Genomic DNA, 27449 nt, shown 5'->3' with positions numbered 1-27449 from the left:
AGTTTGGATCTGACCAAAAGTGACGATTCTTTAACCCTTTGAGTGCCAAACGTCCCCTGACCTCTTTGTCTTTGTCCTGTGTTGTATGTTTGTACTGCTGAAAGGTGGTTGATTCTATTTTTTATTTTTACTCCCCAAATGGAGGTGTGGCCTATGTTGCTCCTCCTCCTCCCCTCCCCTTTTCATTCCATCCCTCTGGCCACAGTTACCTCAGTCACGCCATAATGTTGGCCATTTTCAACCTGCGCTAGCTAGCTAGCTAGCTCCGCTTTCACAGCACGATAATGGGCCGTCCACATCTAGCACAAATACAAACGATAACTAGAAGGTGTAGATGTGCCTTATTACACATACAATAATTATTTAGAAGAACTGAGAGTTCGCCTCTGGGCAAAGTTTTAATGTTACTTATTCTATGACTGCTAGTCAAAGTGAGTCCGATATTAAATGAGTTGATGTTAGGCATCACAACACAGTAAAATGCGACTTGCTAAGCGAATTTGAGGATAGATTAGTCTAAGTTTAGTCTAAGTCTCTAAGGCTCTAAAGGCTTTACCCAAGTCTGTATTCTGTATTCTGTTTGTATGACTAATAATAGATGCAGTGTCATGAACACATCACATTTTACATCTTCTAATTTGCTGCGGCCGGCTGTTCTTTGAAACGGTATTATAAGTGATCACACATGCGAGGAAAGATTCCAAATAAATGAATTTGAATTTATGTGAGAGTCAAACAAGAGAAATTAAGAGTTCCCGTGTTTATTTGACAAAAACAGAATCAGTAAACTGCTCACTGTATGTCATTTGGATTAATAGGTCATTTAGCATGGATTGGATAGAATCAGTATATCAGATAGAATGGGAATCAACTGAAGGGTTTTGGACACATTTTTTCATACATTAATAAGGATGACTTGATATGAATTACCAACCAGATTTAGGATAATGATGACAAGACACAATAAGAACCAAATAATCAACAGTGCGAGAGGAAGCTGCGGAGGTTAGTATAAAGGCCCTCTTACCATAAACAAAGATTGGAGGGAAGGGAACGGAACGGAAAGAGGGAGGCAGAGGACATTTCTCAACTCAAAGGGTTAAAGTTCAAAATTACTTTGCTATAGAAACAGACAGAGATGAATCCTAAAACCTGAACTAAGCAGAATCTAACCACCTAACAGCAAACCAAACTCACCCCGCTCTAACTACTGAGGGCTGACTCTCCCCACACCACCCCTCTTCAAAACTATACCAAAATTATTCCTATAGTCTTACCTTCTGGACGGTAGCTAGGACACAACCAAGAAGCCCTCAGTCATAATCCTGTTATAAACATCTCTAACGAGCTCAATTGGAACTTTTGAAATTCCTCCCAAATCTAGAACTTAGACATTGATAACAACTAAACAGCTAACTAAGTGCTGGACCCCTTTAAGCCATGATGAAGTGGTGCCAGATTACCCCCCCCCCCTCTCCCCTCACCCCTCCTCACCCCGAAACGTAAAACTCAGAGGGTTAAAAATGAACCAGTTTAACTTGAACACCAAAATTCTAATTATTTTTGCAGGTTTGTGACAAAACCTGCAATTATTCAAATGCTTCTTGCAGTATAAAGTTACAAGAGATTATAAGGTCCCTTTAACGTTTACTGTTCCACTATGTTGGCACATAAAATATGTTGCTTGTGTCACAACTGTATGAACCAAAATGGGTGAAATCATATGTCATTTGCTATGTTGAATGAAAGATCATGTCTGTTCAAGGTGATGGATATATGCATGTATGGATGGATGTATGAAGGAAAGCGAGTGGGGGTTTATCCTATGAATATTGCAGCCTGGTCTGTAATGGTCCAGACTTCAGATCTCTTACAGAACACACCCCTCTGACCACAACCCTGAATCTGTGGTTTTCATTGCTTCAGATGTCTTGACTGGAGTGAAACAAACGTCAGCCCAGTGTGTCTCCTGAACTCATGGTCAGTCTGGGTTCAGTGCGGTCAGGTCTGTGGAACCGTACAACCACAAAGAATGGACATTTGCTTTCGTTGATATAAAATCCACGCCCTTTTGAAAATCTTTGAAGTGGTTTATTTTTGCAACTTAACGATTCCGTGAGATTGCATGGTACCTTAGAGCAATAGACTTCCAATAAAGTCAAGTACGGAGTGGAATCAAGACGTGGAAAAGGTAGGTAACACACACACACACTCACACACACACTTATCAATGCTCCCAACCAACTTTATAGGCTGAAGTAGATAGAGCTTATTAGGTATTACAATATCTCCCCCAGCCCAGAGCTGGCTGTTGGATCACACATCTCAATGTGCAGCTCTCATTCTCTGTTCTCCTCCAGACTTTGAGGCAGATCAGAGAGAACATCTATGGCCCTCCCAGTGCCTGCCGAATAAATCCAAAATGGCAGCACTTATACAGACTCAATGGAGGGGAAAAATAAGAGACCCAAAAGTTTTTAACAGCTCAATCCAACCAAACTCGCTCGGATCTGCCCTCCTTTCCCTCGTTCCTCTCTCTCTCTCTCTCTCTCTCTCTCTCTCTCTCTCTCTCTCTCTCTCTCTCTCTCTCTCTCTCTCTCGCTCTCTCTCTCTCACCTCATATCCGTCACACCAAATCCTCTTCTGTTTTCCACCCCTCCCACCTCTCTCTCCCTCTTTTCTTTCTCTCTGCTTCTCTCTCTCTCTCTCTCTCGCTCTCCTTCCACATCCTCTGCAGTTTTCTTGGCGCCGCTAACTTGCGACGACACCGCAGCCTCTTTTCTTTTGAAACAACCAGAATGAGATACGGTTTCCTAATCTTTCTGGGGAGAGAGAGAGAGGAGAGGGAGGACAAAATTGAGATTACAAATAACCCGCGACAATCGATTTCCCTTGTTCTCCTTCTCAAACCGGTCAAACGTTCCACTTTTAGCCAATGAGGTATATTTACTTCCTGGCTTTACCCCCAATATATTCCAGTCGCAGAGAAGAGAAGAATAGCCGGAGCTAGAGTTTAAAATGGGAACAGTGTGGCGTACATCTGGGTTTAGGGAGGACACCAAACTCTCTGGTACCATTAAGAACCCAAAGAGAAAATCCAGAGACATGTTCAAGTGGTCAAAACGGAGATGGAAGGAGGAGGAAGGAAGGAACACAACACAGGCCTTTGTGTCAACAGTGGTGCCTGGACAGCTTCTAGCGAGCTACCCAGTGAGCTGGGTTTAATGTTCAGTGTTTAATGGTCTGGTTCAAGCGCCCCCTTTTTCCCTAACCGAAAGCAATCGAGTCCTCCTAGTCGATATGATGCCTGGGCCCAAATCGACCTTCTCCTGGCTGGTGCGCCCATCCAGACAGGCCATGCGTGAGCCTGGCTTTATTACGGAGATTTTTCAACCCGGGCCCCTCACCAGTGGGGACGGCTCTGTGGCCCCTGCAACTCCCTCCAGACCATCCATGGTGAGTTTATTTGGCTCACACGCTCCTTTCTCCTCTTTTGCTTCTTTCCATTAGCTCGTTCTCTTTTATTACAGCTCTGTCGGAAAAACAGGAAGACACTGTGTATTTGTAACTCGTAGAGGGGAAAGTGGTCGTGAGACTCTGGTTCCTACGGGCTTAAATAATGGGGCACTTTGGCTGTGTTATTTCGCCATTCCCTACCATGAAATGATCAAGAGCAGGGGTATTCAATTCTTACCCTACGAGGTTTGGAGCCTTCTGGCTTTCTGTTCTACCTGATAATTAATTGCACCCATCTGGTGTCCCAGGTTTAAATCAGTCCCTGATTAGAGTTGAACAATGAAAAAACGCAGTGGAACGGGCTTCCAGGTCCAGGGTTGAGTTTGAGGGCCCTATAGCAACTGGAGTGACTGAAGAAAAAGGATCTGTCGTGAGCTCACCAACTTCCTAGATCTCTCAAGACGTGTCACGATGCAGAGAAAGCCACTACACCCTGTCATGCTTTATCTAATGTACTGTACCCTGCCTGAAGTCCTCCTGTACCTCCCCGCCACAGTATGTCTCTATCTACCGTCCCCTGGCCCCTGAGGGCCTCACTAAACCCTCACGCAGTCCTTTCTCTACTAAAGTCTCGGTGCATTCCGCCCCTCGCCTTCCTTTGTCAAACACAATTAATTCAGAGCGTTACCAAATCGCCTACTTTTCCAGTGGAATAAAAAAAAAGCAAAAGACTTAATTAGCAAAGAGCGGCTTGCGCTAAGGAGATAACTACTACCCACTTCATAATCAACTCTGTCAGCAGCGCACCCCATTCTGTCTTGGCTCGGAGGTGGGAAAAGAGGAGGGTTAAAGGGAGAAAAGCCTGTGTTTTTCTTGAGATTCCCTGTTGAATCCCGGAATTGAGGGAATGATTTGCCAACGGCCAAGCGATACGAAAGGTTCTCGGTGTAAACATTCCAAGCTTCTGTCAATCAAAAACCCCTCAAGTGGTACCTTCACAGTGGAGGAGCCTGGGTAATCCATCCATCTGCCCCACTAGCCGAGTCACCACTGCAAAACATTTCAGATCCGTCTACTTCTGTGTGTCACACCCTCTCTCCTGGATTAAACAGGCTAAGGAAGAAAGGGAGCATAATGATGTTGGAGGCCTCTCCGGTCTCCACTTCCAATCCCTCCCTCTGATCCCTTCAACTGGAATGCCATTAGATCCAGAACATCCATCCAGAACTTCCAGCCCCGCTTCCTCTCCCCCACCTTAGCCACTTGGTAGGGGCTGAACTGTGTTTGAGCTCCCCCCTCCCCTCCACATCCAGTGGAGGTTGCAGGCTTGCTCTCATTACCAAAACCTTCAGACAGGCAATCTGTGCATTAGGCAGCCGAGCGTGGACGGACTCTGCCCACTCCTCCACGGCTCCGTCAGCTCAGCCGGTAATTACCGTCCACGGCTCGTCTTTTCCCTCGTCGAGAAGAAAACATGGAAATGGATACACGGATGTAGATGCGTTATGCCCCACTGATTCTCTTCTGGTCAGTGGAGAGGGAAACAGTGATCCAGTTGATGTGAACAGGTTTCCCATGGAACTAGCAACCAGAGCCCTGTGGGTTTTTCTCTGCCGAGCCCCAGCGATGGCTGCTAGGTTAGCCGTATGATTGGCCCGAAACCAGAAAGGGAGATGGGGAAGCTTGCGTTGTATGATCCATTGAGGTTGTACTACTCAGACATGGGTCTAGTTAGCATGTCAATGCACATACTCTCTATCTCTCCCTCTGTTTCACCTACTCCCTCCTCCTTTCTCTCCCCTGGTTTCGCTCCCCTTCCCTCTCCCTCCACCTTTTCTTCTCTCCATCACTGGTTGACACTCTCTCTCCCTCTGTTTCACCTACTTCCTCCTCCTTTCTCTCCCCTGATGTATTTCTCGTCACCTCCCTCTCCCTCTCCCCCTCACCTTTGACCTTTTCTTCTCTCCATCATCCCCGGTTAACACTCTTCTCTTGCCCCTCGGTCGCCTGTGATCGTCCTTTAGCCCTGCACTCGTTTGTCTTCCTCCCTCTCTCCTGTCATTTCGCACGTCTCCAATTCTCCCCGAAGTCTCCTTTCTCCTCTCCCCTTCTCATATTGTTTCACTCGGCTATAGTCTCTATGAGTGTCTTATGGCCCTCTCTGTCTCCATTCATTTCAGCTAGAAATGAAGAAGAGAAGTCACCAGAAAAGCCGAGCCTCAGGGGACGCCACTTTGAGCCAATGACCAGTCCTTTTGACGGTCCAATATATACATTTCATATATGCTGTCGGGGAAATTGTTTCCTTTGGTTGTGTTTATGAAGGTCTCGGGTAACATTATAATACAACAAAAAATATATATATATTTCAAAGAACACAATAGCATTTTCATTAGTTTACTGTAGGCTATCTGCTGCCGCCTGCTCACCTGTGGAGCACATGGAAGAGCGGTTATTGTTGGAGAAATTCCTATTTTGAAAGACAGCTCATCTCCTCAATTTTGAGAGGTATTTGGCAAAGGTAAGTGTTTTGGAAACTTCAGAACCTGGTCTTTCTGATACTATATAGAAGGGTATACTATCAAAACGTCTTCACCTCGTGTTACTCTGTAAGAGGAATTGGTGCTCTATTAAACACATGATGTTGGTGATATCGAAATTCTAACACAATACTTGTGTTAAATATACTGTACTTATTTAGGAAAAGTCGAGGACAGAGAGGGGCATAAAAATACATTTAAATGGCAGAGATACTGTATTTCAATTTTCAATGAATGTGCAGTCAAAATGATTGTAGTATTAAAATAGAAGGGCCAATATTAGGAAGTATTATTTCACCATGATTCTGGCTCATTTTCTCGCGATTGAAAACACACCCGGAGGAATCCCTTATGGAAATGTGCCATCTCAATCTCATCACCTTGTTTTATTTCATCACTCTGTTGTTCCATATAACCAAAATCTATTTTCATATCTGGACATTACAACCCAGAGAACCATTCAACCTGTCTCAATTATTCCTCTCGCAAACAAATATTTCCCTCTCCAGGAAAATGACAACCCGCGTGTGATATTCAAGATGAAGCTCCTCCCCCCGAAAATAAATGGATTTCCTGTCACAACCAAAGCCTGTGGCATTCCACTGTTCCAGTGCACATTAGTGATTGAACCCCCCCCCCCCCCCCCCCCCCCCCCCCCTCTCGTAGCATTGGCACTAGGGGATCGTTAGCTCGTACCCTCTGTGAGGCTATCGAAGCGGAAATGCATCTCTCACCTCCTGGCCAACCTGCTAGGCTATCAGCTGCTAAGTCCCCCAGTGTGATTTGGCGAGGGCACGAGTGATTGCCTTCCCCAGATTCCCCAGATTCGCGCAAATCAGACTTCTTTCTCTGGCTCAAGGGATTCTAACTCTCACGAATTAGAACACAGAACATTCATTTGGATTCAGCTAGGTAAGTTAGGTAAGTTGACTGAGAACACATTCCCATTTACAGCCACGACCTGGGTCTAGTGTGAGAGAAAAGTATATAGAGAGAGAAAGAAGAGAGGAAATCAAATCAGGAGGAAGAGGGAGTGACATACTGAAAGATACCCATAGAAAAAAGGACGGTCAGATAGTTACAGAGAGAAGCAAAGAGAGTGATATAAAAGGAAATTAGAGAGAGAGAGAGAGAGAGAGAGAGAGAGAGAAGGAAATGGAAGACAGTATGCTAATTTGGTATGGAGCAGACCTGCTGTAACTCACTCTATTAAATTAATCAAAACAGGAACATTTTACATTTGGCTAGAAATTCAAAAATAAATTATCTCAAGGAAAATGTCCTACTGTGTGCTACCTATATCCCCCACTAGAATCCCCGTATTTAATGAAGACAGCTTCTCCATCCTGGAGGGGGAAGTCAATCATTTCCAGGCCCAGGGACATGTACTAGTTTGTGGTGACCTAAATGACAGAACTGGACAAGAACCTGACACACTCAGCACACAGGGGGACAAACACCTACCTGGAGGTGACAGCATTCCCTCCCCTATATGCCCCCCTAGGCACAACTACGACAACATAACCAACAAAAACGGGTCACAACTCCTGCAGCTCTGTCGCACGCTGGGTATGTACATAGTCAATGGTAGATTTGAAGGGACTGCTATGGTAGGTATACCTATAGCTCATATCTTGGCAGTAGTACTGTAGATTACTTTATCACTGACCTCAACCCAGAGTCTCTCAGAGCGTTCACAGTCAGCCCACTGACACCCATATCAGATTACAGCAAAATCACAGTCTTCTTGACCAGAGCAAGACTCAATCATGAGGAACTGAATAATATAAAGATATACCATAGATGGAAGGAAAGTAATGTGGAAACCTACCAAAAAACTATTAGGATAAAACATTTCACTGTAATAGCGAATGTGTAAACTTGGCAGTAGAAAACCTAAACAGTATATTTGACCTCTCAGCTTCCCTATCAAGTCTAAAAATGTCAAACAGAAAACAGAAGAACATTTACAACAATGACTAATGGTTTGATGAAGAATGGAAAAACCAAATAAATAAATTGAGAAATCTTTCCAACCAAAAACATAGAAACCCAGAATCCTGAGCCTACGCCTTTACTATGGTGAATCACTAAAACAATACAGAAATACACCATGGAAAAAGAAGGAACAGCACGTTAGAAATCAGCTCAATATAATTGAAGAATCCATAGACGCTAACCACTTCCTGGAAAATTGAAAACACTAAACAAACAACAACATGAAGAGTTATCTATCCAAAACGGAGATGTATGGGTGAACCACTTCTTCAATCTTTTTGGGACTATAACAAATAACAAACAGCAAAAACATATACATGATCAAATACAAATCTTAGAATCAACAACTAAAGACTACCAGAAACTACTGGATTCTTCAATTACATTGAATGAACTACAGGACAAAATACAAACCCTCCAACCAAAAAAGGCCTGTGGTGTTGATGGTATCCTCAATGAAATTATAAATATACAGACCACAAATTCCAATTGGCTTAAACTCTTTAACATCATTCTAAGCTCTGGCCTCAATACACACAAGTGGACCCCAAATTTGACCCCAATAACTACCGTGGGATATGCGTCAACAGCAATCCTCTGCATTATCATTAACAGCAGACTCGTACATTTCCTCAGTGAAAACAATGTACTGAGTAAATGTCAAATTGGCTTTTTACCAAATTACCGTATGGCAGACCACGTATTCACCCTGCACACCCTAATTAACAAACAAACAAACAAAAACAAATGCAAAGTCTTCCCATGCGTTGTTGATTTCAATTTTTTAAAACTCAATTTGGCAGGAGGGTCTGCTATACAAATTGATGGAAAGTGGTGTTGGGGGAAAAACACAACATTATAAAATCCATGTACACAAACAGAAAATGTGCAGTTAAAATTGGCAGAAAACACACACATTTATTTCCATGGGGCTGTGGGGTGAGACAGGGATGCAGCTTAAACCCCATCCTCTTCAAAATATACAGTGGGGCAAAAAAGTATTTAGTCAGCCACCAATTGTGCAAGTTCTCCCACTTAAAAAGATGAGAGAGGCCTGTAATTTTCATCATAGGTACACTTCAACTATGACAGACAAAATTAGAAAAGGAAATACAGAAAATCAAATTGTAGGATTTTTTATGAATTTATTTGCAAATTATGGTGGAAAATAATAACAAAAGTTTATCTGAATGGTTAGTCCACAGGGTTTTGCCTGATACATAAGTTCTGTTATACTCACAGACATGATTCAAACAGTTTTAGAAACGTCATAGTGTTTTCTATACAAATCTACTAATAATATGCATATCTTATATTCTTGGCATGAGTAGCAGGAAGTTGAAATTGGGCACACTATTTATCCAAAAGTGAAAATGCTGCCCCCTATCCCAAAGAGGTTTTAAGAAAGGCCAACATCGCTGTCCATGGCTGTCCAGAGAAGACAGGCTATGTGTACACTGCCCACAAAATGAGGTGGAAACTGAACTGCACTTCCTAACCTCCTGCCAAATGTATGAACATATTAGAGGCACATATTTCCCTCAGATTACACAGACCCACAAAGCATTTTAAAACAAACCCAATTGTGATAAAATCCCATAATATTATATATTGGGTGAAATACCAGTGTGCCATCAGAGCAGCAAGATTTGTGACCTGTTGCCACAAGAAAAGGGCAACCAGTGAAGAACAAACACCATTGTAAATACAACACATATGTATGTTTATTTATTTTCCCTTTTGAAATTGAACTATTTTCACATAATATGACATTTGAAATGGCTAATGTTTACTGTCCAATAAAAATTTTAAATTACATTTATTATCTACTTTACTTGCTTTGGTAGTGTTCAAATATGTGTCCCATGCCAAATAAAGAACCTTAGAAATGTCCATTTAAATTGATTTGAAATTAAATTGAGAGAGAGAGAGAGAGAGAGAGAGAGAGAGAGAGAGAGAGAGAGAGAGAGAGAGAGAGACGCTCGCGTAAGTGACTTGGACTCTCTCATCACAGAGGGAGGTCCATCACTCTAGTGACGGCAGGGCTAAAGTTAATTGGGAATTAGTGTGTGTGTCATCCTATTGGCTGTTTTAATGAGGAAAGCTACAGTAGTGTCTGTCACCCTCCTATCCCAGCCCAGTTTCTAAACCCAACCCCGCTGAGCCCCGAGCCCTAGGTGTAAATATATTTTCATAAGAGTGGGCCCTAGGTGTAAATATATTTTCATAAGAGTGGGTCCTAGGTGTAAATATATTTTCATAAGAGTGGGCCCTAGGTGTAAATATATTTTCATAAGAGTGGGCCCTAGGTGTAAATATATTTTCATAAGAATGGGCCCTAGGTGTAAATATATTTTCATAAGAGTGGGCCCTAGGTGTAAATATATTTTCATAAGAGTGGGCCCTAGGTGTAAATATATTTTCAGAAGAGTGGGCCCTAGGTGTAAATATATTTTCAGAAGAGTGGGCCCTAGGTGTAAATATATTTTCAGAAGAGTGGGCCCTAGGTGTAAATATATTTTCAGAAGAGTGGGCCCTAGGTGTAAATATATTTTCATAACAGTGGGTGTTACTGTAATTTAATTATGCCAATGTGCTTTCATCAATTGAAAGCCCTTAATCTATTTTATGAGAATTTGTAAGATTTCTTGTTTGCATAAAATAGACGCGGACCAGTCTTTCAATAATAGGTAATATAATTTATTCTCGGAGCGCGCTCCCACTTAATCACGTGCAGCAGTTTATATACAGATCATGACGTCATTTCATTGCTTTAACAGAATCCCCTCCTCTCGACCGGGACAAAGTAAGGTGAAAAGTTCATTCTCACTTACTAACACACTCCCAGATAACTTTTGACCCCTCAACATTATCGATCACCACTGAACTGACAGTTTTAATTAACAGAAAACCTAGGAATGCACTCACTGCCTTATCTAAAAACCCCAGAGCTAAGTTTCTGTAGGGTCAACCGTAAGCTAACGACCTTATCTGTTTTCACAGTCCACAACCCATTCGTTCCATTCCTAGTTGGAATGGTGTTCATTAACTTTTTATTGCTCTTTGTCCGTGTCACACAATCCCTTCTTATGAACTCATATTGTTAATCACTTATAAAACAGAGTATAAGTTTACTTAGTTACAATTCTATTTAAAATGGGGATAATGTTTATTCATTTATCCATAATAAATCCAACAGTGGGCCCTAGGTGTAAATATATTTTCATAAGAGTGGGCCCTAGGTGTAAATATATTTTCATAAGAGTGGGCCCGAGGTGTAAATATATTTTCATAAGAGTGGGCCCTAGGTGTAAATATATTTTCATAAGAGTGGGCCCTAGGTGTCAATATATTTTCATAAGAGTGGGCCCTAGGTGTCAATATATTTTCATAAGAGTGGGCCCTAGGTGTAAATATATTTTCATTAGAGTGGGCCCTAGGTGTAAATATATTTTCATAAGAGTGGGCCCTAGGTGTATATATATTTTCATAAGAGTGGGGTTAACATTTAGAATGCTGAGAACAATTCAACAATTCAATTCCCGACATGCTGATTCATTGAACATGGCACGCGTGTAACTACAACCAGTTAGCAAGTCGAACATTTGTGAGATTCCTAGTTCCGACTAGCAACACAGAGAGAGCATCACATACAGCGCATTTGAAAAGTATTCAGAACCCCTTCTCTTTTTCCACAATGTGTTATGTTACAGCCTAAAATATATTAAATGAATGCTTTTCCTCATCAATCTACACATAGTACCCCATAATGGCCAAGCGAAAACAGGTTCTTAGACATTTTGGCAAATTTATAAAAATGAATAAAAAAACATATTTACGTAAGTATTCAGACCCTTTGCTATGAGACTTGAAATTGAGCTCCGGTGCATCTCACCCTTGAGATGTTTCTTGGAGTCCACCTGTGGTAAATTCAATTGATTGGACATGATTAGGAAATACACGCACCTGTCTATATATTGTCCCACAGTTGACAGTGCATGTCAGAGCAAAAACCAAGCCATGAAGTCGAAGGAATTGTCCATAGATCTCCGAGAAAGGACTGTGTGAAGGCACAGATCTGGGGAAGAGTACCAAAAATTGCAGCATTGAAAGTCCCCAAGAACACAGTGGCCTCCATAATTCTTAAATAGAATAAGTTTGGAACCACCAAGACTCTTCCTAGAGGTGAGCAATCGGGGGAGAAGGGCCTTAGTCAGGGAAGTGACAAAGAATTCAATGGTCACTCTGACTGAGTACCAGAGTTGCTCTTTTGAGATGGGAGAACCTTCCAGAAGGACAACCATCTCTGCAGCACTCCACCAATCAGGCCTTTAAGGTAGAGTGGCCAGATGGAAGCCACTCCTCAGTAAAAGGCACTGACAGCCAGCTTGGAGTTTGTCAATAGGCACGTTAAGGACTATCAGACCATGAGAAACAAGATTCTCTGGTCTGATGAAACCAAGATTGAACTCTTTGGCCAGAATGCCAAGCGTCACGTCTGGAGGAAACCTGGCACCATCCCTACGGTGAAGCATGGTGGTGGCAGCATCATGCTTTGGGGATGGTTTTCAGCATCAGGGACTGGGAGACTATTCAGGATCAAGGGAAAGATGAAAGGAGCAAAGGGGGGGGGGGCAGGAAGACTTTTGGTTAGAGCGTTGGGCCAGTAGCCGAAAGGTTGCTGGATCAAATCCCCGAGCTGACAAGGTATAATTCTGTCGTTCTGCCCCTGAACAAGGCAGTTAACCCACTGTTCCACGGTAGGCCGTCATTGTCAATAAGAATTTGTTCTTAACTGACTTGCCTAGTTAAATAAGGGTTACAAAGTACAGATAGATCCTTGATGAAAACCAGCTTCAGGGCCTCAGACTTTGTTATTATTTCACCTTTATTTAACCAGTAGGCTAGTTGAGAACAAGTTCTCATTTGCAACTGTGACCTGGCCAATATAAAGCATAGCAATTCGACACATACAACAACACAGAGTTACACATGGATTAAACAAACATACAGTCAATAATACAGTAGAGAAAAATAAAATAAAAAGTCTATATACAGTGAGTGCAAATGAGGTAAGATAAGGGAGTTAAGGCAATAAATAGGCCATGGTGGCGAAGTAATTACAATATAGCAATTAAACACTGGAATGGTAGATGTGCAGAAGATGAATGTGCAAGTAGAGATACTGGGGTGCAAAGGAGCAAGATAAATAAATAAATACAGTATGGGGATGAGGTAGATAAATGGGCTGTTTACAGATGGGCTATGTACAGGTGCAGTGATCTGTGAGCTGCTCTGATAGCTGGTACTTAAAGCTAGTGAGGGAGATATGAGTCTCCAGCTTCAGTGATTTTTGCAGTTCGTTCCAGTCATTGGCAGCAGAGAACTGGAAGGAAAGGCGACCAAAGCAGGAATTGGTTTTGGGGGTGACCAGTGAGATATATCTTATCTTATAGCGCGTGCTACGAGTGGTGCTGCTCGGGTGACCAGTGTGCTCAGATAAGGCGGGGCTTTACCTAGCAGAGACTTGTAGATAACCTGTAGCCAGTGGGTTTGGCGACGAGTATGAAGCGAGGGCCAACCAACGAGAGCGTACAGGTCGCAGTGGTGGGTAGTGTATGGGGCTTTGGTGACAAAACGGATGGCACTGTGATAGACTGCATCCGATCTCTGCTTCAACACAGATTAAAGGGTCTGGATACTTGTGTAAATGTGATATTTCAGTTTTCTATTATTAATACATTTGCAAAAATCTCTAAAAATCTGTTTTAGCTTTGTCATTATGAGGTATCGTGTGTAAATTGATGAGGGGAAAAAAACGATTTAAGCAATTTTATAATAAGGAAGTAACGTAACAAAATGATGGAAAAGCCAATGGGTCTGAATACGATCCGAATGCACTGTAAGTGACTTGAACTCCATCACAGAGGGACGTCTCTCACTCTACAGTTTGTAGGGCTGGTTCATTAGTTAGTAGTGTGTGTGTCATCCTGAGCGGTTGTTTTAATGAAGACCAACTAATGGATGTCAACCTACTATCCCAGCCCAGTCTCTAGAGTCTCTGAGCCCAGGCCAGCTGAGCCCTGGTCCCTTGGGCGATTAGGTGTCAGAGTCAAAATCTTTTGTTATATCAGTTGGCTTAGAGATCCCGCTAGCGGAACAACTTCCAGAGAAACTGGGGAGCGTGTAATTCAAATATATAATCATAAATATTATGGATTTTAATCATTTAGATGATAAGTGTCTTATATTGGCTGAAAGCTTAAATTCTTGTTAATCCAACTGCACTGTCCGGTTTACAGAAGCTATTACAGTGAAAACAGGCCATGCGATTGTTTGAGGACGCCCCACATCAAAATATTTTTCCACCAGTACAGGGTTCATACATTCACATATAAAGATTAAATATTCACTTACTTTTGGAAAAAATCTTCCTCTGATTTGTCATCCAAAGGGTCCCAGCTATAACATGTAGTGTCGTTTTGTTAGATAAAATTCTTCTTTATATCCCAAAAAGTTTAGTTGGCGCCATCGATTTGAGTAATCTACTCGTTCCGAAAATCTACCTAAATCTAACCTTTGTTTCAACAAGTCAAAATACGTTTCTATTTACTCCTCAGATACCCTAAAATGTAATCAAACTATAATATTTATTTCGGAAAGAAGCATGTTCAATAGGAAACTGATTTTAGCAGGTGCGTAATTTCTTCATGGCTCGAGCAAACACATATTTCCAAGACGGTGTCCTTCAACTAAAACTGTTATTTATTATTCATTTTTGAAGTTACAAGCCTGAAACCTTATAAATACACTGCTGACACCCTGTGGAAGCCATAGGAATAACCCTAATTTACAATCTGACCTTTCTCTTGCATTTCTAAGAGGATGGTTGGTTTTTCGTAGGATTTTCTCCTACCATATCTATTGTGTTATATTTTCCTACATTATTTGAACATTTCTACAAACTTCAAAGTGTTTTCCTTCCAATGGTACCAATTATATGCATATCCTGGCTTCCGGGCCTGAGCTACAGGCAGTTTACTTTGGACACGTCATTCAGACAGGAAGTGGAGAAAAAAGGGGTCTAGCCCTAAGAAGTTTTTAACCATTGGGAGATAACAACGAAAACAATTGAACCCATTTTGGTGTTTTCTCTCGCCAAAAATATATCTAACTGATATTTCCCTCTCAGTGGCAGTCGGTAGAGAACAAATACAGCACTTTTTTTATGAGCATGGCCTTATTTCTATTACATCATATTGAATGACTGTCATTCATATTCCATTCGCACAGCTCAATGATAGGTTTAGGCTACTACGTTATACTCAAATTTTCCCTATACCCATCACGAGGTTGCTACAACCTAGTCTATGAATGAAAGGTTGAGAGAAATTTGAGTAATCAAGGTGACAGACATTCACACATTCAATAACGCCTTGCACACCGCCCAGCTGATGTAAGGGGTAATCATTAGTCCAACACTTGCCAACGAGAGTTTCTATTGGACAAATTCAGGTATGTTAATCCCCGTTTCGTTTAGTTTGCTTCCGTTTAAGAAACGTTTTTCAACAGAATCGGCGGAATGAATACAACCTTGATCACGCGGTAAACACAGTTCACTTTCATAGCAGCCACATACAAACAGTAATAATCCCTTTGATCATTGTATAATTCCTTGACACATCTCTTCCGTTCTCACCTTTTCCCTTCAATTGTGGACTTCAGTGGACAACACATCAGCTGTTTGCTATCTGGTGAAAAAAACTTCATAATTGTCACCATATTAACGTCATAGTCATCATAGCTACTAGAACTAATGCGGAAGTAAACCTGCTACAATCATGCAGCAGTCAGCAGTAAGCAGTTTAGCAGTTACACCGGTGGAAATAAAATAAGCTTACCTTGACTTGGAAGAGTTTCAGTGTTGGATAGCCATAGCCAGCTAGATAATATAGCATCCCTCTCTGTTTGGCTAAACTAGTGAAAGTGAAAGTGGGAAAAAAATACAACAAAATATAGCTCTCTTTCTCTCTCTCTTTCTTGCTTCTTCATTTTTGAAGAAACGGATTTGTTCAAAACTGTTCAACTATTGAATTTCTCTCTCTGAGTCAACTACTTACCACATTTTATGCACTGCAGTGCTAGCTAGCTGTAGCTTATGCCTTCAGTACTATATTAATTCTCTAATCCTTTGGTTGAGTGGAAAACATGTCAGTTCATGCTGCAAGAACTCTGATTGGTTGGAGGACGTCACAATTACTGTGTCTATGGAAGGGGGTGAGAACCATAAGCGTCCTAGGTTTTCTATTGAAGTCAATGTACGCAGAGGACGGAAACTAGCTAACTACACCACGGTGCTATCCTACAGAGTGCTGTTGAGGCTACTGTAGACCTTCATTGCAAAATAATGTTTCATTATTTAAACATTTCATGAAATTTGCTGAGAAGGATCCTCGTCTTCCTCCTCTGAGGAGCCTCAACTGTTCCCTCTCCAAGAAAATGACAGTCTGTGTGTGATATGCAAGAAGCCACATCCCGTCCTCCCCCCGAAAATATTAATTTCCTGTCATAACCAAAGCCTGTGGCATTCCACTGTTCCAGTGCACATTAGTGATTGAACCCCCCCACCCCACCCCTTGCCGCTACACAAGGGGTTCATAACATGGGTCATAGGATCAGTGCTAGGGGATCATTAGCTCATGCCCTCAGTGAGGTAATCGAAGCGGCAATGCATCTCTCGCCTCCTGGCCAGCTTGCTAGGCTATCAGTCGCTAAGCCCCCTTGTGATTTGGGAAAGGCACGAGTGATTGAGGTCCATAATGCTTTGAAAACCGCCACCCCCCGACCCCACCCCCCCTTCTTCGCTTCCCTGATCCTGTCTTGTTTTTACGAGCAACCAAACGACTGGGACTATTTTCCAGGTTGTGCCACTGATGACAGATCCCATGTGAGAGGCCTTGTAGAGGGTCGTGATGAGGCCGGAGTGCTATGACACTCCAATGCAGACTTCTCTATCTAGCTCAAGGGATTTACATGACAACATGCTAAGCTATCTGTTTGGCTGTCATCTTCACTCTGCATACAGCAATTCTTCTCCTTCCCTCTTATTCACTGTTAAATCCCTCATTTATGGCTCTCGCTCTCTCGCTCTCTCTCACACTCTCTCTGCTTCCTAGCATGTTCTCTGTCTCCAGTACATGTTTTCCGTAGTGCTATTCTCATCCCCAGCGCTATCTAGCTAGCATCATCCCCTGTCAGTCAAATTGACTGGATGTTCTCCCACACGGATTAGAACACAAAACATCCATGTGCATTCAGCAGGGGACGAGACACCCAGGAATAACACACAATACAACCATGTTCCAATGATAGAGGGAGAGGAAGCTGGTGGCAGAGAGCGGTATTGGGGAAGCTACTCTGAAAATATTCCCATATAAAATAGATCGAAAGAGAGTGAGATATAGTTAGACAGGCAGAAAGTGAGAGCAGAAAATATCGTATAACAGCAAGTGGGATAAGAGAGTGGGAGGGAGAGAGAGACCGTCACCTAAGTGACTTAAGCTCCTTCAGTGCAGAGCGACGTCTATCACTCTTCAGTTGGCAGGGCTGAAGTTAATTAGGTAGTAGTGTGTGTGTCTTCCTGAATAAGTGTTTTAATGAAGACCAGCTAGTGGCTTATTTTAGAGTCTCTGTGCCAGCCCAGCCCTGGGCCCTAAGGCCAAATGTGCCCATCATCATAAGGGCCCAGGGAGAGAGGGAGACCGGACCACTGCCACCTGATTCAAGACACAAATTGGTCCAATAAACCCTCATCAATGCACCTCCAGCCCGAGGCTGTCCACTGAGAGGACAAACACTGCCCACACACACACACACACACGTACACACACACACACACGTACACACAGAAAAAATGTGGTGTTCCAAAAGGCCATCTGTAACGCACGTAAAGGTCACCTCCCTGACACATCTGACAGCTCACGCAAGTTATTATGCTCACACAAATACACACACATACACACACACACACACATCTCCGTTGTGTCTTAAGCTGTCCGATTGCCAGTCGTGCCAAGACCTTCCCTTCTCCTCCTCCTCTCTCCTCTCCCTTCCTCTAACCCCCCCCCCAGCCTAAATGGCCCCTGAAGTGACACGTCAGTTTCAATTTGACCCGGCAGGCCCCAAAACAATAACTTCATCAGCTCCTGTTAGTATCCTCTCCATCAGACAGCCACACAAACAAACACTGATTCCCTCTCTCTTCCGGAGGGCACTTTTTCCTCTGACTGATGTTCAGGAGGTAATAGAATGTCTTCAAGGACCTCTCAAGTGTTGGATACTTGACTGTTTGAGTTCACTTCCTCTCAGCATACGCACTAACTTCTCACAGTACAACATAACTGTGTACAGCAATACTTTAACAGGCTAAAAGTATCACTCGGCTGTATACAGTATACCCGACCTTCCGCATAGCTACTGGAAATTCCATATTTCACCTCAGTAGTTTTCTGATGATCACCGCACTCATTTGGGACAAGAGTTGTTCCTGACTGCGTGACCTGATCATGATAAAACTCCTGGCCCTAAGAAGACAATCTCAATTCAGTCTTCTCACCGAGGATCACTATACTCACAGGGGAGAATGTTAGGTACAGGAGTGGTTGGGTGGCCACGATAGAGTGTGGTAAGCTGAGAGGTGATTTAATATCCAGGCTCTGTCCTCTCCTCTGCTGTCTGTCTATCTGGAGTCTGGACCTCCCCTGGAGAGGCAGGGTTGCTGAGACAGCACCTCTGAAACAGGAGAGCCACTGGGCTGACGTGTGTGTCTCCGTCCTCCGGTCAAGGACAAGAGATTATCCTCCCTCACAGTGGGGGGCCGAGTACGTGTGTGGGAGGAGATCAAGAGTGAGCGTGTGGGTGTGTGTAGGGGCTGAAAGTGTGTGTGAACAACACGTGGTGTGTGTACGCTTCAACGTGTACGTGTGTGCGCGTATAGTACGCGTTAGTGTGTGTATGTGCGCACACTTGTACCTAGTACGTGCCAATGTTCTGACGAATTGTCCTTGCTGATGTCCATCCTCTACCAAGTCTCTCCCTTCCCTTCACCACTATCACTTTTCCCAACAAAACATGTTGAGCAGCATCTTCACAGAGATAACAGTGAGCGAGAGCTACGGTATTATGGCAACAGCGCATATGCCTTACATTAAAGGAAAACTCCACTCAAAAATGATCTTTTGGTATTTCTTTCATTAGTCCACTGTTGATACAGTCCCACATTTTTGTTGCATGTCAGGGGTCAAGTTTTCATGACATGATGCGTTTTGCGTCGTCATGAGGATGTGGCAAGTGACACTTTGCTTCTTGAAAGTCCAATATCTTGAAAACTTGGCTGCTGAAAAAAACAGAAACATTCTCGTGGACAGATTCCCGTGGACAGATTCCCGTGGACAGATTCCCGTGGACAGATGAAATGGCGAGAATCTGTCAAGGCAGTAGTTCCTGGTTTGGGGTTTTCATCATTTGGATGAATCAGGGTTGGGCGAAAACGGTGCTCAAACCGGTGCAATGATTTTCATGTCCGTTTGCGGATGATAAACGGTTGCCAAAAAGGCCAAATTGGCTGATATCGTAAAAATTCATGAAATGTGCCTTTTGGCCATGATAAACACGGGTGAAATGACTTTCACTTCTGTGTAACTGAGATTAGGACTGTATTAACACTAGACTAATGAAACAAATACCCAAATATCATTTGAGTTGATTTTTCCTTTTAAGTGTCATTGTTAGGGGATGGGAGAGTATCCCTATTGGGGTTCAGATGGACCTAATGATCACATCTAATGATGGCATGGCCTGTGTAATGGACTGTCTCACTGGAGGCTTTATGCACACAGCATGCACACACAGGCATTGACATGCTCATACACACACACACACACGTACACACGCAGACATGCGCACAACACCTTATTAAGCCAGTAAGAAAGTCAGGTTTTTTCTCTTAATTGAAAGGGAATGAGAGCTATTTCTGTCCTCTAAATGATTGAAGTGTATCCTCTAGGGGTTTGTAATGTAGAAATATAAGCATAATTTTTATAATTGCACACATTCCACACACATTAGATGGGCACGTGTGCAAACACACACACACACACACACACACACACACACACACAAACACACACACACTCTCTCTCTCCCAACAGGCATTGATTAATCCATAAAGAGGGCCAATTTGGCTTCCCCTCTGCTCCTTCCCCTCTCTGCAGTAATTACCTCATCAAGTCTCATTTTAACCCACTTCCTCCAAAACAATATCCTACAGTAATCTTCCTCTCCCCCCACCACACCCCCCCAGGAGGCCCATTAATGTGGTCAAGGGTCATCACTTCTGATATCCAACCTGATTGGCCCAGCATGACACCCCATCCACTGTGAAAACAAGTGTGAGGGAAGCAGAGGGGAAAGAAAAGAGGGTTGATATCAGCAAAGAAAAAAATGATCTTCAGATCACCCCTCTCCACCAACCCCTGGTAACACATTAGTAATGGAACATGCAAATGAGCCGAACCCTCATCTGTCCAATCCAGATGCATAGCAATGACTGGAGGACCAGAAGAGAGAGCGCTGTTGAATTAAACATTAAACTATTTCCTCCGAAGTGGTTTATTTTTCCTAAACGGCTTTTCCATCTCCGTACTTTGGGATGGGATTTATTAAATTTTTTTGTCTGTCCGAGGCACTTCATCATTTGTGCTGTGTCTCAGGTGCATTGGGGTCGATGACACCGGGCTCTGTAATGTATTCCATCTCTGTGGGGAATGCGATGCGACTCCACCCAGCCCCCAGCCTCAGGGTCAGCCCAAGGCTACACCCTACAATCTATTAGCTTGCCAGTTTCCACATTCTTCAGGCTCTGCTGTGAAACTGAGTGGCCCGCTTGTGTCGGAGTCGAGCCATAATGGCCGCCACCTGTAGCAGCACGGCTCAGGCAAGGTTCCAATCTCCTTAACGCGTTACCAGGGGAAATTCCCCCATGTGATGGATACTGTCCCCCATTGTTTCACTCTGTCTGTCTGTGTGTGAGTGTGGGGAATTGGGATGTGTGTTGTGCAGCCTACGAAGAGACAAAGACTGATGGTGTCTTCCTTCGCCGCTTCTCTCTCCTCTTTCCTTTCTCTTCTTCTCTCTATTTGTTTCTCTGCCCACCTATCTGTCTTCACCCCCCTTTCTCTTTCTCCTACCCTCATTTTATCTCCCACCTCTCTCTTCCCTCTTTCTCCTTTCTGCATCTCCCCCCGACTTTCTCTCCTCCCTTCACCAGGTCGACAGTTGACCATCTTCAACAGCCAGGCGTTCATCAAGATCGGTGGTGGTGGCGGCGACAAGGCCCGTCACTTCCAGGGCCAGATCTCGGGCCTCTACTACAACGGGCTGCAGGTGCTCAAGCTGGCGGCCGAGGGCGACCCCAACGTGCAGGCCAAGGGCAACCTGCGGCTGGTGGGCGACGTGCCCTCGGTGCTCACCACAGACACCACCAGCACCACGCCGCTGGCCGACATGTCCACCACCATCATGGAGACAACCACGACCATGGCTACCACCACCACCCGCAAGCAGCGTTCACCCACCATGAGGGACAGTGTCACACAGGTTAGTAGGGGAGGACTGGGGAGGAGTGGGGAGGAGGTGAGGGACAGTGTCACACAGGTTAGTAGGGGAGGACTGGGGAGGAGTAGGGAGGAGGTGAGGGACAGTGTCACACAGGTTAGTAGGGGAGGACTGGGGAGGAGGTGAGGGACAGTGTCACACAGGTTAGTAGGGGAGGACTGGGGAGGAGTGGGGAGGAGGTGAGGGACAGTGTCACACAGGTTAGTAGGGGAGGACTGGGGAGGAGTAGGGAGGAGGTGAGGAGGGAACTGGGGTGGAGGGGGGAGGAGTAGGGAGGAGGTGAGGAGGGAACTGGGGTGGAGTGCGGAGGAGGTGAGGGGGGAACTGGGGAGGAGTAGGGAGGAGGTGAGGAGGGAACTGGGGTGGACTGGGGAGGAGTAGGGAGGAGGTGAGGGGAGGACTGGGGATGAGTAGGGAGGAGGTGAGGAGGGAACTGGGGTGGACTGGGGAGGAGTAGGGAGGAGGTGAGGGGGGAACTGGGGTGGAGTGGGGAGGAGTAGGGAGGAGGTAAGTGGGGAACTGGGGTGGAGGTGAGGGGGGAACTGGGGTGGAGTGGGGAGGAGGTGAGGGGGGAACTGGGGTGGAGTGGGGAGGAGGTGAGGGGGGAACTGGGGTGGAGTAGGGAGGAGGTGAGGGGGGAACTGGGGAGGAGTAGGGAGGAGGTGAGGGGGGAACTGGGGTGGAGTGGGGAGGAGGTGAGGGGGGAACTGGGGAGGAGGTGAGGGGGGAACTGGGGTGGAGTGGGGAGGAGGTGAGGGGGGAACTGGGGTGGAGTGGGGAGGAGGTGAGGGGGGAACTGGGGTGGAGTGGGGAGGAGGTGAGGAGGGAACTGGGGTGGAGTGGGGAGGAGGTGAGGGGGGAACTGGGGAGGAGTGGGGAGGAGGTGAGGGGGGAACTGGGGTGGAGTGGGGAGGAGGGAACTGGGGTGGAGTGGGGAGGAGGTGAGGGGGGAACTGGGGTGGAGTGGGGAGGAGGTGGGGGGACTGGGTTGACACTGATCTGGGGCCAGTTTGGGATTTTCCCTCGCAAATGGTGATTATACTTTGATCCTAGATATGTGCTTATAAGAGGAACTTCTTCCCAGAGTGAGTGGGGGGGGGGGGGGGGGGGGGGGCAAGGGTCATGACTGTTTCATAGTAGTTATTCCTCTCTACAGAATCATACAAACTTTCTGTAGCTACGTACTCTCTGTTTGGCCAAAGATTCACATTCGGGACTTCAAACGAACCCTTTAACAAGTCTAGTATACCCCATTAGAGCAATCCAGACGGGCGTTTTGATTCCTTCTAAAGCAAAATCACAGATCGAAGCCCAGATACATTGTTAGAGGCAATATGAATCACATCCATCCAGACCAATCACACGTAGCCAGACAGTTGTGGCATCGAAGGAATAAACGCAAATAAATTGCTTGCCTCCATTACCCTGCCTCACCCTCTCAACATGTTGTTATCCTGTGTGCGTGTGTGTTCGAGTGAGCGCACCCTACCCGTGTGTCTAGTATACACGTCCCCATGCAAAGGCTAAGTTTTCCGAGCACTAATCTCAACATGTTACGATCACTCGATCCACCAATCCTGGAAGTGGCAATTGGGGAACAACGGGAGATAGAGCTGTTAGGTCAACTACTGTAGACACACAGTCACACAGAGTCCGTATGTTGTCACAACGCCGCCCAGTCCCCACGCAACCCATAATAAGCTGTAGTAACAGGCCTGTGGCCTCCAAGAGAGGGAATCGATTCTTCCAATTTCACAGCCAATACCATCTATTAATTAGCCTCAAGCCGCATGAATTGTAACGTAATGCAGCGCAGCTACATTAGCATTATGCTGCAGTAGTGTGGTGGTTTAGCATTAGAATAGTATTAGGATCCAGGCTCCCAGAGAGAAATGCTATATTGATTGAGCTTACTTGACACAACTTGAACAAAAACGGAATGGTCCCAAAAGTTCAAACACCCCACACCTGCAAATCCAGGTAGGCTCAATTTATGCTTGTGCTGGCAATACGGTACGGAGAATTCGTACAGAGGGCGTGGTGCAATCGCGGAGCCTCCATAGGCTTGTGGAGGCCAAATCCAGCTCTGTGCCGCATCGCTGTGCGCCTCCCAAATTACAGAACCATGCAGAGGGCTCTGTTTGGCTCCGTAATACCTCCGCATGGACATGATTGGTTGACGGTAGGTGAGGGCGGGAGGTCCTGCAGAGACACAAACTCTCTTCCTTGACAACTTCCTTCACAGCAGCTCTGCTGTGGTCCGCCAAGCGCAAGATGTATGAACGCTCTTTCTGCGGCGGCAGCATCGCAGTAAACACTGTCGGACGTCAGATTGACCACGCGGAGCCTATAAGGTTAGGTGAGGTGAAGCGCAGCTCTAACAAGCTGCGCGGCTGTTTCTGCCATTTCAAAAGACTTGCGAGGTGTTGCGCGGCAAAAGGACGCTAAACTAAAAGTAACATGAACATTGGATTTCTCTCAAGCAGCTCTCTCATTATCACCCTCCTTGTCCTCAGCAGCTTACCTGAGATCAATCACACAAACCTCTTGGCCTGACAGCCTACCTTTTGACAACCAATGCCTAAGGACATTGCTTTCATACCAACTACTACCTAACTCCCCCCCCCCCCCCCCTCCATCTTCCTAGCTCACCACACTTGAAAGCGAAGGCCCGTCTCACTCCTCTCTCTCTCTCTCTCTCTCTCTCTCTCTTCTCAGCCAATAACAACAGTGCTAATTACTGTGTGGAACTAAAAGCTTCTCGGAGAGAGAAAGCGAGGGAGGGATGGAGAAAGATGGAGAGACGGGGACGGGGGGTGTTAGGGTAGACTAGAGAGATGTGGGCGTCTTATGCTTCTAGCTGCCGCATTGCAAACACCAATCAAGTCTTATCTAATTGAATGTTCGCGTTTGGGCAGCCGTTGTTTGTTTACCTTTTGGGACTTCACCCAGCATCATCCTTCCCTCATCGCGCTGCGTAGCCGGAGCCACAGTCCTTTGATTTCAGCCTCGCTAAATTCAATCAATGGGTGGAAAATGAGCTTAATTATCTCTATGCGGCGTCATCAAAGCAGCCAGGGATTGACTGGGTTCTCTCTCCGTCGGTTTCGAGAGGGGGAGTAGAAGAGGAGATCAGACCATGTGGACTGTACAAAGATCAATGCTGCTAGCTACTTCCTCCTTCCAAGGCCCTGTGTGTATAATGCAACGGTAGTGGCGCTAGTGCCATTATCAAAACGGAAAGATTGCCCTTCCAAAGGGAATGCTCTGTAGGATGCTGCGACTGGCTCTACTATTTGGAATGGAGCTTGGGTGACCCCTGTAGAGTTCCATTACGCGTTGTGTGTGCATCCCAAATGGCACCCTTTTCCCTATACGGTGCACTACTTTTGACCAGAGCCCTTATCTGCCCTGGTCAAAAGTAGTGCCCTAGATGGGGGATATGGTTCCATTTGGGCCATTGCCAGTGTTATATCTGATTACCTCTTTCCTGGTGGTCTGCGGTTTAGCTACTCTCTGTGCCGAGCTAGTGAACGTAAGATCAGGGTAACCTAAACGGGATATGCACTGCTCATGTTTTATGTGCCTGTCTCCGTCTCGGTGTGTGTGTCCACAACGCATGTATGTGTCACTCAATATGTATTCCATATCAAAGTCTCTCCACCTGCCTCTAGGCAGGACTCGACATCCGTGTGTAGAAGTGTGTAGTGACAAGGCTCCTTAGCGGGTGTTGTTTTGTGTGCTGTGAAATAGACAGCCATCTTGAGAAATGTCTGCAGGCGTCCTGGTGCCCAGAGGCACGTTCGGCTCGAGCAGATAGCTGGTGTTTCTGTTTGCACGGCGCTCCGCCACGCCGCTGTTTATGATTGACGAGCGTCATGCTTACTGCTTGACGTGCAGCGCACCAAGTCAGAACACAAGTCCTTCCGTGTGTTTCTATAGGCAATGAACAGCTCTTCCACAGAGATGTACAATACAGCTTTGCTATATTGCCTTGTGCCCATAATAGGGGCGTACATGATAATCTCGAATAACCTTTTATTACGAAAAGCAAAACCCGGAGAAAGAAGTCATTACGAACGAGTTACTCAACCAAGAACCGTGATGACAAAGTATATGATCTAAGCCTCCTTAACGCTCCCCAGTCAGCCGATGCTTTGTTGGGCTAACCCAGCTTTCCCCACTCTAACGGATGGCTCTGTCATTGCCCTGCTCTTCCTGGTATGTGTCCCTTTTGCTCCACTAATGGCTGATGTGTCGTTTTCACGGCCCGGCGAGCTCGCCTTGCTCTCTCTCCATGAACAAACACAGGCCCAGATTGGCGGACAAGGAGAGAGTGGAGTCAGGGAGAGGGAAATGGAGGAAGGGGGAGGAGACAGGGAGAGGGAAATGGAGGAAGGGGGAGGAGTCAGGGGGAGGGAAATGGAGGAAGGGGAGGAGAGGTGGAGTGTTGAGAAGCAGACGGAGGCAAACGGAGAGAGAGAGAGGGAGACAGAGGAGAGGAAGGATGAAGAGAGGACAGGAAGAGAGGGAACACGAGTATTGAGTTTTGGGGGTCGAAAGAAAACTAGCGGGAGCAGAAAGACAATGAGGACAAAGACGAAGGAAAGGCGAGCATGCCCCCCCCCCCCCCCCCCCCCCCCCCCAAATCCCATATGACACATTACAACCATGGCTGAAACAGCTCCATCCCTTTACAGCTGTAGAAGCCCAGATCACATGGTAACATTCTAAGAGGGCCGCCTATCAGATCCTATCGATTTTCTCATTTCCATTTCCTGGGCAGCTGATCTGATGGGGCACTCTTATTCCTATGGAAATGTTTGTGGTCGTACGCACATCCTTAAAAAACATAGGTGCTGGGCTAATAAAGAATACTAGTATAGAACAAGAAGGCCCACAAAGCTCCCAATTCACTGGTTTATGGACAAGGTTTCGATCGTCTCAACCCTGTCCACATGGCCCATTCATAGCTTTGCGTCCCGGCACACATACACACACAGGATACACACACTCTGTCGTCTGTGTAATTAATAGGCCATCCTATGGAGTCCGTGGTGGCGTTTTGCGCTAGAGGCAACTCGGTATAGTATGTATACTATACAGCCTCAGCCGGGGCCCAAGCTAACATCTCAGGACAGGTTTAACAAGCCAATAGCCCCTCTGCCACTCAACGGGACAGGGGGACGGGACACAGGCAAGCGAACCCAAATGTACATTTCTCCTGCAAGCCGGAGCAACAAAAAAGCTGTGACCATGACAAGAAATGCTTTGATGGTTTAAAGGAGAACATACTTTTTCATGTGTTCGTTTTTACCCTGATAGAAGACAAGATGCTACAGAATGGGGGAAGTCATCACTTCTCCTGCGTGGACCCCAATTTGGAGGCTGTGGTTTGGGGTGAACTAAGATCCTTAGGAGCCCCTCCTATGCACAGTCAGGGCATGTAATCTCCCGTTCCGGACAAAGTTTCCCCTTGGGACAGATCTAGGGTCAGCTTCCCCTCCTACAATCTTAACCTTACCTGAGGGTCAGCTTCCCCTCTTACAATCTTAACCTTACCTGTTAGTGGTGGAAATGCAAAACTGACCCAAGATCAGTGTCTAGGGTCAACGTCACAATACTCCGTGTACCACCAGCCATTACATTTGGTATATTCAGGTACTAGCACACCTGATTCAACTAATCAAGAGCTTGATGATTGGTTGACCCATTGAATCATGCTGGTACTAGAATAGATCAAATGAGTATAACTGGCATCTGGTACTCGAGAAGAGATTT

At 45.3% G+C, this 27449-nt stretch overlaps 1 protein-coding gene across 6 annotated transcripts in view; it reads left to right on the top strand.

The window, feature by feature from the left end:
* Positions 1-27449, top strand: part of nrxn2b (neurexin 2b) — a 1016923-nt gene that overhangs the window by 895335 nt on the left and 94139 nt on the right. For all 6 annotated transcript variants that reach the window (XM_031792165.1, XM_031792164.1, XM_031792163.1 and 3 more), the window contains one exon: positions 21322-21650. In XM_031792165.1, coding sequence (XP_031648025.1) covers positions 21322-21650 — 329 coding nt within the window. The remainder of the gene's footprint in view (positions 1-21321; positions 21651-27449) is intronic.

The sequence above is a fragment of the Oncorhynchus kisutch genome, linkage group LG16 (genome assembly GCF_002021735.2).
Source record: "Oncorhynchus kisutch isolate 150728-3 linkage group LG16, Okis_V2, whole genome shotgun sequence".
In the NCBI taxonomy this organism is placed as follows: domain Eukaryota; kingdom Metazoa; phylum Chordata; class Actinopteri; order Salmoniformes; family Salmonidae; genus Oncorhynchus; species Oncorhynchus kisutch.
The sequence above is the reverse complement of the archived record's forward strand: the minus strand, read 5'-3'. Positions and strand labels throughout refer to the sequence as shown.